This window comes from Miniopterus natalensis, chromosome 4 (assembly GCF_054644295.1).
Source record: "Miniopterus natalensis isolate mMinNat1 chromosome 4, mMinNat1.hap1, whole genome shotgun sequence".
Lineage (NCBI taxonomy): Eukaryota > Metazoa > Chordata > Mammalia > Chiroptera > Miniopteridae > Miniopterus > Miniopterus natalensis.
The window spans coordinates 59,796,573-59,808,660 of NC_142084.1; the positions used below are offsets into that span (position 1 = coordinate 59,796,573).

The 12,088-nt window shown below is 38.2% G+C and overlaps 1 protein-coding gene across 3 annotated transcripts in view; it reads right to left on the minus strand.

Annotated features, from left to right (window-relative positions):
* The window catches only part of FZD3 (frizzled class receptor 3), a 69,647-nt gene extending 57,826 nt beyond the window's left edge, over positions 1 to 11,821 (minus strand). Inside the window, exons 1-2 of one of the 3 annotated variants that reach the window (XM_087816566.1) lie at positions 11,756 to 11,821; positions 3,408 to 3,937 (exon numbers count right to left, since the gene is read on the minus strand). In XM_087816566.1, coding sequence (XP_087672692.1) covers positions 3,408 to 3,596 — 189 coding nt within the window. In that variant the 5' untranslated portion in view covers positions 3,597 to 3,937; positions 11,756 to 11,821. Of the gene's footprint in view, positions 1 to 1,094; positions 3,049 to 3,407; positions 3,938 to 7,198; positions 10,125 to 11,755 lie in introns of those variants that run through there. The other 2 variants (XM_016213857.2, XM_016213858.2) reach the window with 2 other exon arrangements.
* Between the last annotated feature and the right edge of the window lie 267 nt (positions 11,822 to 12,088).

Sequence of the window (12,088 nt, forward strand, 5' to 3'; positions counted from 1 at the left end):
GCTCTGTGTTCCCACTAGATCTATCCCACTGCCAAATTCCCATGCTATAGAAAATCTTTACTGAGAATGACAAAAGGAAACAAGAAATGGAAGCAAACACAAACCATCCCAGGAGTTTTTCCTATAATTTTCCTATAGAGGTTTAGTTTATAGAGGAGTAGACAAGCAATCAAAGAGATCAGGGTAACAGGCAACAAAGACTAATGCTCTGCATTCAACACAGCGCTTAAACTTTTTAAAGGTCTTTAATATACATATTACTATATAATTTTATCTCAACAATAACTTGTAAAATGGACAGGATAACTTCACTTCCTAGAGGAAAACAGCACAAAGTCACAAAACTAGTTAGTAGCAGAAAACAAGTCTTTTCACCCCATTCTAGTGCTTTTTCCACTAAACTGTTCCCTTCCTAGTCAATTTAATTATTCAGTATGGGAGAAAAGGCTACTCAGACCTCTTTTTATTACCATTAAAGTCACAAATACCTGATAACATCTGGGTTGGTATAGACAGTTACTGACAATTTGTTGTCCATGCTATACAGCTTCCAAAAATTTACTTAGCAAGGTGGACAGCTCAAAATGGTTTGAGAAATTCAGGAATGAGAATTTTTTTTTCTATCAAAAGCCACTGATGCTCAAGGAGAAAAGAAAGACATCAAGTTAAGAAGTTATAAATATTTAGTGTGTGTGTATGTCTGTGTATAGATGTGCATGCTCTGGAAGGTAGGGTAGAGAAATAAATATACCACCAAGGACCTTCTTTTCCGACTTAATAAATTAATACCCTATTATTTAAACATTTCCCAATTTTAATGAACACACAGACTGGAAATCCTCTATGTACAATGAAAGAATACCCAACATGTTGATCATGAATAATCAAATTTGGGATAATCCAGATCCTGTACTTTCTCTCATCTGTACATTCCTAGCTTACCGCCATTTACTATTCTATTGCAAACACTTATTTTGACTCACCAAACATCAGAACAGGAATAAAACAGGCAGGCTGCTGAAAGATGTTACACCTAGGAAATCACCTTTAAATCCAAGTCCCACAGTGAACACTCAAGAATGTACTGGGATTACCTGCTCCAATTACTTGCTCCTGGTAAAAGCTGGTAGGCATGTATCCAAAGTTCCTGGATGAAGGGTGTTATCAGCATTTACAAGCCCCTGTAAGGACCCAAGAATCCTTACTTCCCTCTGGAAGTATGTTGCATTCTTTGCTGAATATCCAAGTCTTTTACTATTACAAAAACTTTACACTCTCAAACTGTCAGATGACTCTGTCAGTGTAGCAGCACTATCCTGATATGACAGCCATGCTACAAGCAACTATCCCAATATTAATTACTTCAAATCACTAGAGCCTTCTCTTAGAAAGCATTACCCACTTAGGTGCTGTCCCTAGAATATGTGAATTTCAAACTGAGACAACCTCAATGCTAGTAAAATATCTAGACTACAAGGGCCTACTTGAGAAGAAGGTAGTGACAGCTTAACATGCCATCATTATGAATGTTCCATGAGCCTACAAGTTCACTTTAGAACACATCGTCATCTTTCCAGTACTTTCTCTGTCAGACTATTTAGAAATGGAATTTGGAATAAAATCAACACTTGTGGGTCATCTATTGTGTTCCATGAAATGTGCTATCTAATTTATAAATCTCTCATTTAATCCTAACAGCCCTTCGAGATATTTTCGTTAATGTCTTTTCACAAATGAAGAAACTAAGACTCAGGGATGTTAAATGACTTAAGACCAAAGTCTTAGTTACATGGCACAACCAAAAGGTGAACCCAAATCAGTACAAGTTATCTTTATGACTTGCTTCTTTCCACTCTATTTGCTTTCTGAGGTGTTATACTAACTTGTAGTGATACTAGAAACAAGGGTCCTCCTACTTCAATTTATTTTTGTGAGAAAACTGATGGCTTTAATGCACAGCAGGGACTACCATGCCTGGAACCAAATTACTGTATTAAACCAATACCTATTTTCATATATCCTAATCTGTCAATCTATATCAAATCTCTCTTTACTAGTTAGACCTTGTGTAGTCAGAGGAACAGCAGAAAATGCTTTGTTCAACCTCTGTAACATCTTCAAGTATTTAGAATATATAAGATGCCTCCAAATTTCAAAACCTATGAATAATAATCTTTCTACAAATTTTCCCAGACAGATTTATGTTAGTCTATTTGGAAGTAATGAACCTTTGAATTTTATTATAAAATGAAGGATTCCAAAACATGTAGGCTTCAACTTGCTGAAGGCACTGTAACAATGGACTAAAGACTAAAGTACAAAACATTATCTGTAAATTATATATGTATTATATAGCCACAATATGAGAAAATGGGTAAATGGTAAAGGCTATCACTTTTAGAGTACTTACCATGTGCCAAGTACTTTATACATGTGTTTTTATTTTGTATCTTACAAAAGCTTGTATGATTATTAACTCCATTTTACAAGCAAATAAACTATAATAAGAAAAGTTCACATAACCTGCTCAAAGTAATATAGCTAGAAAATGAGAGAGCTAGAATTCAAAGCCAGGTCTGTCCAAATTCAAAACCTATGCTCCTTATTGCCACCATTTACTGTCTCCTTGTTCCTATCTGGCAAACATTGCCTTGTTCACAATTCTAAAACCAGTATATAGAAACACATACATACTTAATTAAAACCTATTATTAACTATATCCATTAATTTGTCATAGTTTCTAAAGTAAAATCATTATAAGTCCCTAAAAATTACCATTAGAAAAACTCAAGTAAATTTTCATAAAATCTTGAGGAGTCAAGAACATAATTCACACAACAAACTTTTTTGTTGCTTCAGAGTGATTGTTCATCACACACACACACACACACACACACACACACACTCACTCACTCACTGATATAAACATGGTAAGGCCAGGAAATCATTTTAAGCATTTTAGAAAATTCAAATACTGTAAACCACCAGCCTAAAGGCTGAACAAAAGAACTCATTTTTCAAAATCACATTACTATCCATACTTAATGACTATATTATGGATATTATTATATTCTGCTCTTTATCTAAAATTTTATTATCAGCTAAATAACAGAAAAGATGTAATCATAACTTGGGCAATTTTAAACTTCTAAATGGCTATTATCTCCCATGCTCCAATGTTTCAAATTTCTTTATAAAAGTCTGTCTAAAAAATAAGTAACATTCCCCAAACATCAATTCTTCATACTATTAGTTTGAACCTAAATACAGAGCTTTTTAATGTACAAGATGTAGTTTAAAACAACATATTCTTCCTGTTGTTTATCAAACACATTCATTAGATTAGTTAACAGAGTAATATAAGAATCATTTTCTAAGATATGTCAAAGAATAGATTAAGCCTTACCTCCATTGCTAAAGCTGCTGTCTGCTGGTCATAATGATTCAGAAGATTAGGCATGAAGGTAGTATTATAAGGCAAATCTTGGCACATTCTCAAGGTAATAGGTTCACAAGAAAACAAACTGTGCCCACCTATATGTCCCACAAACATAGTGAACGGCCAAAGATAGAAGACGATCCAACTCATAGCCATCCTTCTTGGATCTGAATGAGATTTGGATGATGAGGCCTGTTCAATATGTATTTATCTTTGTACACCTGCAGGTCTCAGCTTGAAGAAGTACTTCTTCTATATCTTACTATTAAGTTCTTCAAACAGTTAAATACTCTGCACCGTCAGAGGTTTGTTAGCTTGGTCTCACAAAAGGCATTTGTTTTTGGTTTCACAATACGGGAAAATGACATCATGTTGTCTCTTCTTTTCATTTTATTACATAGGGCACATTTGGCCAACATATCAAGTTGATCAACCACATTCCCAAACAACAGATTCCATCTTAGGAGAAGAGCTATTTCTTCCTTTGACTGAAAAATCTGAAAAGTATTTTTAAAAATGGAATAAATTAGTCATTTCCTCTCAAAATATTGTGGACCTGATACAAAATCTTTGATGAGCTCAATAATGTTGTAGGACAGAAAATCAATATACAAAATAGTTGAATTTTTATACTATAACAATAAACTATCAGAAAGAAAAATAAGCAACATTTGATGAGAGATATCATACTGCCCAAATAGATAAAATACATAGGTATTTCATAAAGATATAGTATAGTTTTTCTACCTTATCATTTACGCTATATACTAAAACAATCCTTAAACATCATTTAAAATACAAAATAATATTAAATGTCAACTATAATTGAAAAAATTTAAAAGCATTTAGAGGCAATTTTTCTTCTCTCAGTTGTTTATATAACATATGGTTTAATTTGTCTATATTGATAGCAATTTTCATTTACAAGCTGAAACTGACCCATTTTGAAAAAAATTTCATGCTGTTGTCCTAAATTTTATCTAAATAGCTGCCATACTTATAATCTAAGCTACTGAATTTAAAATTTATTACTTTTTTAAAAAATATATCTTTATTGATCTAGAGAGGAAGGGAGAGGGAGAGAGATAGAAAGAAACATCAATAAGAGGGTCATTGATCTGCTGCCTCCTGCAGGCCTGACTGGGGATTGAGCCCGCAACCCAGGCATGTGCCCTGACTGGGAACTGAACCTGCAATGGCCTGGATCATGGGTCGATGCTCAACTGCTGCGCAATGCCAGCCGGCTGTTACATGTGTTTTAATCATTAATAGTGCATGTTTACATTAATTGATTAGTAGGAGGTATCTGAAAGAGATGAAATATAAATAAAACAAAAATGGATTCAGCCCTGGCTGGGTAGCTCAGTTGTTTAAAGCATTGTCCCGTACACGAAAAGGTTGTGGGTTCAGTCCCTGGTCGGGGTGTGTATGGGAGGCAATCTATCGATGTTTCTCTCTCACATCGATGTTTTCCTCTCTCTCTCCCCTTCCCCCTCTCTTTAAGAATCAATAAAAACATATCCTCAGGTGAGAATTAAAAAAAAAAAAAAAAAGATACGGGTTCAAGCCTCTTAGTAGATGGAAACATATCACTTAACTTCTCTGAACTCAGAATTTTTTTCCTAAAAATACTGTCTCTCTAACAAGGATGATCTAGATGTGAATTAAGCAGTAAGGTATGTAAAAGTATTCTATAACTGATAAAGCAGCATCAAACATTAGGTAGGGTTTTTTTTTTCAACTGAATTACAGTTCATACAAAGGTTACCTTCTTCAACCTATACTGAACTGGCAAATAGAAGGCTCTGAAAGCAATATCAGGAAATTTTCCCAACATTGCATATCTTTTTAGATAGCACAAAAATTTAGTGCCACACACAGATGCAGAAATACTTGATCAAGAGATGTTTCATTACACAGCCAGGCTGCAGAGTATAGAAATTATCCCTAGAAAGTCAAAGCAGGAATAGGAATGATTCCCAGTTAGTTTCCACTAAGCTTTAGAATCTTTTGATTTGCCTCTACTTTTCTAGGGGCAAAAATATTTATCTAATTTGGGGATGGTAGGGTGTGGATGGATTGGAAAGCAGGTCTGGTAGGAAAAAAGCATATTCTAAGTTATAATACTTTCATTTGGTTTAGTGATGGATGTTAAATTTGGTTTTATTTCATTTTGTTTCACATGTATTAGATAGAAATGTTGGTTGTAGAGAGCCTCGTTTGGAAAAACATGAGAAAATCAGGTTCAGAAATTCTCAGAGACCAAAGTTAATTAGGCAACTTAAACACTAGAGCTCATGACAGCTTAGACCTTGAGACCTAGAATTGGTCTGGCTTAAGCAGGGCAAGAAACTGTCCTTTGTGCGCTATCAATGATAGGAACCTCTGCATCCCAACCTTTAGTTACTAGGCAGAAAAAACTACTTGGAGAAAGTAAAGGAATGGCCAAATCTTCCGAATTTCTCCCTCTAGTAGATGGTTTTGAGTAGTGGAAGAAAAAAGGGAAGTCTGTGGCCTCTAGAATTAGTAACACTAAAAGTTATGAGCACTCCCTGCCCCAAACGCCTAATTTCTCTATACTAAAATCTCTAAATCAGAAATCTTTGTAAAAGCTTCTTGGCCTGCCGTATTTTTTTTTCCTCCTTCAAGTTGGCCCCAGAAATGTGACGTCTGGCTATAGAAAACTGATATTAAACAGTCGTTTATATTTAAGCTTAATGACCATGCAACACAGTAACAATTACACATATCATTAAATATGTCTCAAATAACTACTGAAAGCTTTCCTTGGTTACAGTATTAAAACATCTATATAAGTTCAGTCTTTGTAGTTTGTTGCTTATATAGCATATTCATCTGCTTGCAACTAAAAAAAAATAAAGGGAACATTGCTCCCTATTAAATATGCATATAATGATACGAATTTCAAATATTTCACTGGATAAATCTATTTTTCCAAAAAGTAATGGGTTTCAAATTTATGGTTCAAAGAAGACTACCATATAAAACTTGTGGAAGAAACTAAGCAATAACTCATTGGGTCTTTAAAACTAGATGAAACATTTCCTTAACACTTTTTCCTACTCCATCTATTTTACCTGATTTCTTCTCAATTATTCCTTTTGTCTCATTTGGAAGTAAAACTTCCTACCATCTTATAAGCTTCCTTTATATCCTACGACATCCATATTACCATATATCAATACTTTTGTAAAAATCTATTATGTTAGGGTAGGCTAGGACAATAATCTTAATATATCAAGGCTGCGGTTTATAATTCTTAAAATAAAGAAGAAAAAAGTCTAATACAGTGAAACAAAAAAACAAACAGAAATATTAAAGAAAAGCCCAGATCAGAGGTTTTCTAATTTTAATGTGTAGCAGATTCATAGATTTTCCCCCCCTAAGTCTAAGAAATCCGAATCTCTGTAGAATGACATACATTCTAGCAATTATCTCAGGTACTGTTATAAGTGCTCCATAAGTCATGTTTTGAGAAATGCTGTCCTGAAATAGAATAATTTAAAAGAGCATAAGTATATTTGAATATAATTATATGCTTAGCAAAAATAATACATAAAATGAATATAAAAAAATAAAAGCAGCGAAAGAATAACACCTTGTAATAGAGAAATGGAAAAAGGACATGATTTATAAAAGAAATACAAATAGCTGCCCTAGATGGTTTTGCTCAGTGGTTAGAGCATCGGATCATGGACTGAAGAGTCCAGGGTTCGATTCTGTCCAAGGGTACGTACCTCAGTTGCAGGCTCAATCCCTGGCTCCAGTCGGTGCGTGAGCGGGAGGCAACCAATCAATGTGTCTCTCTCACATTGATGTTTCTATCTATCTCTCTTCTTTCTCGCTCTCTCCCCTTCGCCCCCTGACTCTCTCTGAAAAGCAATGGAAAAAATATCCTCGGGTAAGGATTAAAAAAAAATACAAATAACCAACATATGAAAAGATGTTCAGTTTGACTAATAATAAAAATGCATATATGAGATAATTAACTGATTTTCAATACTGACAAAAATTATATCACTTATCAGCTAAATCAAATGATATACACATTTTTTAAATAAAAAAAACCTTCTGGCTGGTCCAGCTCAGTGGTTGAGCTCTGATCTATGAACCAGAAGGTCAGGGTTCAATTCCCAGTCAGGGCACATGCTCAGCTTGCAGGCTCCATCCCTAGAGAGCGTGCAGGAGGCAGCCAATCAATGACTCTCTCATTATTGATATTTCTATGTCTCTCTACTTCTCCCTTCTTCTCTCTGAAATCAATAAAAATATAAAAAATAAAAAACTTCTGATATATATTTCAAATTACTCTTCAATAACATAATGAAATATTTGCTTCTAATCAGGATCATATGAGTGTAGGTAGCAAAAGTCATTTTTCCAAAGGTAGGGTCATCTATGGAAAAGCCGTAAGTTGAAGTTCTAAACATACAGGCTACAGAGAAGATTCTGAACCCCAAGAGACACTATCAAAATTCAGCAACTCATTAAGTAAAGGTTAACAGTTGTTCTTATTGATATTATATTTTTTACTAAAAGGAATCTGCAGAATTTCATCTAAATAAAGGGACCTACTGGGTTAACAAAACTGGAGTGAACAGCTTTAGGGGCCAGGGGCCAGCAAAAAGTGAGTGGCAACAATTTATTCATGCCATACCTGTGGGAAAACAAGCACATTCACTTCTCCATAGAGGAATATAAGATATTTAGAAAACTAATTTCAGATTAAGTTACTTGATTATCATTCCATCGGAAAACAAAAAACTACTAGATACATTTAAACCTACATTTTAATTTTTATGACTGTATAACACCAGGAATCTGATATTCCCCAATTACTAGTTTTCTTTTGATGATAAAAAGTAAAAGTTCTTAAAATGAGTATTTGTCCTGAAACGCAGTAATGAAGGGGAAGGGGATATAATCTTGGAAAGCTGTCTTCCCAGGCTGGCAGCGAAGCCGGCCCAAAGAACAGGAGGTGGCAACTGCGAAGAGGAAAGCAGGCTGAATCCCCAGAAGAAACAATGACAAAAGCAGGCCCTGAGGGCTTGTCAAGAGGGTCCTGAAACAAAAGATTATGTTCAGCAATTCAATTCCAATTTACACTCTCTGTACAGAAAGTGATCCCTTTCATCATTCTGTTTAGATTTAATTTTTTTGACACCCTATAAATGTAGACAACATTTTGCATTTCCAATTCAGAAATACCGTCGAAAGGTTGCCTCACATACAGTGGCTCTGCAGTGGAAACAGGAGCAATAATCTTTGTCTTCTTTCAGAGTTGTTTTCTAAGAATGCATTGCAAGAATTAGCAATGACTACCTTTAACAGAGTTTCTTCTCTCAAGGACAATGTCTTGTTAGAGAGACAAAATATACACTCAGATCATACTCACTGCTTTAAGTGTTACGGTCCTTTTCCTAAAACCCATGTGACCCATGTGGTCTTTGGCCTTTTGTTTTCCACATCCTACTCTTTAAAAAATAAATTCATTCTCAAAATTTGCCTCCTTGTTGCTAAAAGAAAGTTTATATAACTTCATATTTAATTCATAGGGCTTAGATTCCTATTAATCTCAGAGTATCTCTTCTCTATCTTTCTTTATCTAATTTTTTAATCTAATTTTTAAAGTCCATCTTGTCATCTACTGATTAGAATAAATTAATCTTTCAATATGCTAAGTGATAGGACTTAAGAAAAAACAACAGGAAAAACAAATACATCTAGGTTCAAAATTAAAATGGTGGGCATCAAAATCCAGCCCAATTTACAAATTATAAATTATTTTAGGACTAAAGAAAGCAGAATATCTTTTAAAACTAACCTGAAAACAAAACTCTGGAAACCAAAGAGAGAGAAGCGTTTCTAACACACAGTCAGTTAAAACTCCTTCCTAGCCAGTGAAGAATTCTTACTCTTCAAACATTTACTCCTAGCCCTATGGAAATGTCACTATTAAAAAGTCTTCCTTTCCTCAAATCCTGCGGAACATCTTTTCAAATATCTATAATGAATAATTTCTCCACTATGTATTTTCCAAACCATTCTTTTTTACTTGTATTATTGTTTTTCTTGTGGGCAGCTTCAGCTTTAAGCAGCTATAATTCTACAATTCTAGGAATAAAAAAATTTGAGGCCAATACTGCTCTTCCGTGTGAAAGAAGGCAAAGATGTGGAGGGAGCTGTTTCCTACCACCTGTCTCCTAAAGAAAAATCAGTATCAGTCTAACATCAACAAACCAATATGCTCACAATGAGTTCTGAATATAAAATCTCATGGTTTTACTAACAAACTAATATGTAATTTAAGTTGGGTAGAGAGATGTTTTTCCCATCAAGAGGGAAACAGAGAACTTATTGTGAGTTAAAAACTCATCTCTCCTTCCCCAATGATAAAGCTTTCACATTGTACTATACAAAAAAAAAAGAATGTGAACTTTACTATTAAATTCCCCTCAACTCTCCCTATTTCACATATCTCAAACCTGGAATCCCCCGCCCCTCTCCCCAAAAGATACACCTAAGTGTTCAAAGCACAAAATAAAGCTCAGGGGAATATCGTAGCTGAGGAACGGAGTCCATAGTCCTTTCTTCTCCTTGTATTAATGGGACAGTGCTGTAAATTTAGGAGAGACAGGGAGGTAGAGACTATTAATAGTGGATGAAAAAAAAGTAGGGGGAAAGAGAAGGTAGGATGGTAGCTTTATGGATTACTTGTCTTCCTGATAGTTTCAAAGCACTTGGTGGGCAGAGGAGGCACATGCTCTTTCACTAAATAAAAGGCAACATGGTAAAAGAAGCGCTGCATCTTAATTTTATTTTATCTTCTGCTCTACCTTCCAAGCCCGCCCAGTTAAGCTTTTATACCTCTTTCCTACTCTCCTAACTCTGAATCTTTTCACCTTTGTGTTGTGGTTTGGTGGTTCAAGTAAATGTTGTTTTTTCCTGGAGGAAAAAGATAGTATTGATTTGCTGAAAAGTACAGATGGAAAGCATTATCTTGAGGAGTGTTTCTTAATAACAGAACTAAGGATCTATTCCTTAGACTGTAGCACACCACTAAAGGCTAAAAAGAAGGCTGAAGAGGGAGGTAACATCCCCAATGCCACTCAGATCTTTGTTTCCTTGCTCCTGTCCTGTTAGCTTTGCAAGGTGACCCAATTTCCATTAATGAACATCACAGGTCTATCAAAACTTTTAAAAAGTTAAGATTTTGTTTGGATACTTTTATGCAGCAGTCATTTATAGAACCGCCAGTCTGCTCTGCTGCTGCATCTGCCTAAATTCAGCAGGGCACCGAAATTCAAATTTTCATTTATTCTGGGTGAGAAACTGGACCTCTTCTATAGGGTAGCTATTTGTCAACTTCAAGTCTACTCCTATGCCTAAATTAATGGCTGGGGGGCGGCGGGGGGGGGGTCTTCTTTCTCTTACGGAGAAGGCACCTAACTCCAAGACTCCTGAGATTTAAAGAGCCTCTCGGAAGATGTTACAATGTCTTGAAATATTGTAACAGCACCTTTATTTCAGAGGCCATCTGCTAATTACCCAGCAGCACCCATGCCATGGGAAGCACATCTGGGAAGGGAGAGCGACTTTTGCAAACTGATGGGATGGAGGGGCCAACTTTTAGGGTTTGGAAATGAGAGGTCAGCCAAACGCGAAAACGAGGTCCGGGCAGGGGGAAATTCTAACGGGGGTCTCCGGCCGGCACCAAGGGCCCGGGGCGCTGAAGCCCTGGGTGCATTGTCCTCCCCCGGCTGCGGCCGCGTCCTCCACCCACGCTCCCGGCGGGCGGGGAGCGCCACACGCCTCCGCGGCGCCGACCCAGGCAGCGGGCTCCCGCTGGGGGCCCCGGGGACGTTCCCCCGAGGAGGGCTTGGGCCGGGGGTGGCCGAGAGGCAGCCTCGATCTACACTCGCACAGGTTGTCCAGCGCGGGCTGAGGACACAGAGGGTTAATAATCTCCCCGGGCATCTGCCCACCTCAGCCCTTAGCCCCCAACTCGGCTCCTCCTGAACCCCCGGAACCACCGCCGATCCCGAGAAGCCCCTCCGAGCCCCCGCCACAGCCCGGCGCCGAAAGCTTTTGTTTTGGCCGCGACGAGAATAACGATCCCCGAGGAGGAGGAGGAGGAGGAGGAGGAGGAGGAGGCGGCGGCGGGGCTGCTGGTGGCTCCTCAGCACAGGGTTAGAGAGGAGCGGGCAGCCGCGGCGGCACCTCCTCGCTCCCCACACGCCCCGCGCCCCTCTGCCCGCTAACCCGGCCGGGAGACCGCACGCCTCGGGGCTCACCTCACACGGCTGGGCCCAGGCTCCGAGTCGGGGGCTGCAGCGCCGGACGCGAACGGCCGCTGGTCCCTCAGGTAAACGGAGCGAGCGAGGACCGCCGGCGCGCGCCTCGGAGCGACCGCGAGCTTCCACGAGCGTCGGGGCGCGCGGCCGGGGGAGCGCGCGCACGTACTTGCGCAGGCGCGCTGTGCGCGGTTGGCCGAGCGCTCCCATTTTGAGCCGAGCTGCGCTGGGCCGACTCGGCGGCCTCCGCGCTTCTCTGCCCGGCGCCCTGGGCGATGCCTCGGTCTGTCCTAACTCCGCGGAGTCGTTCGCCGCTCTGCAAAGCGTTTTTAT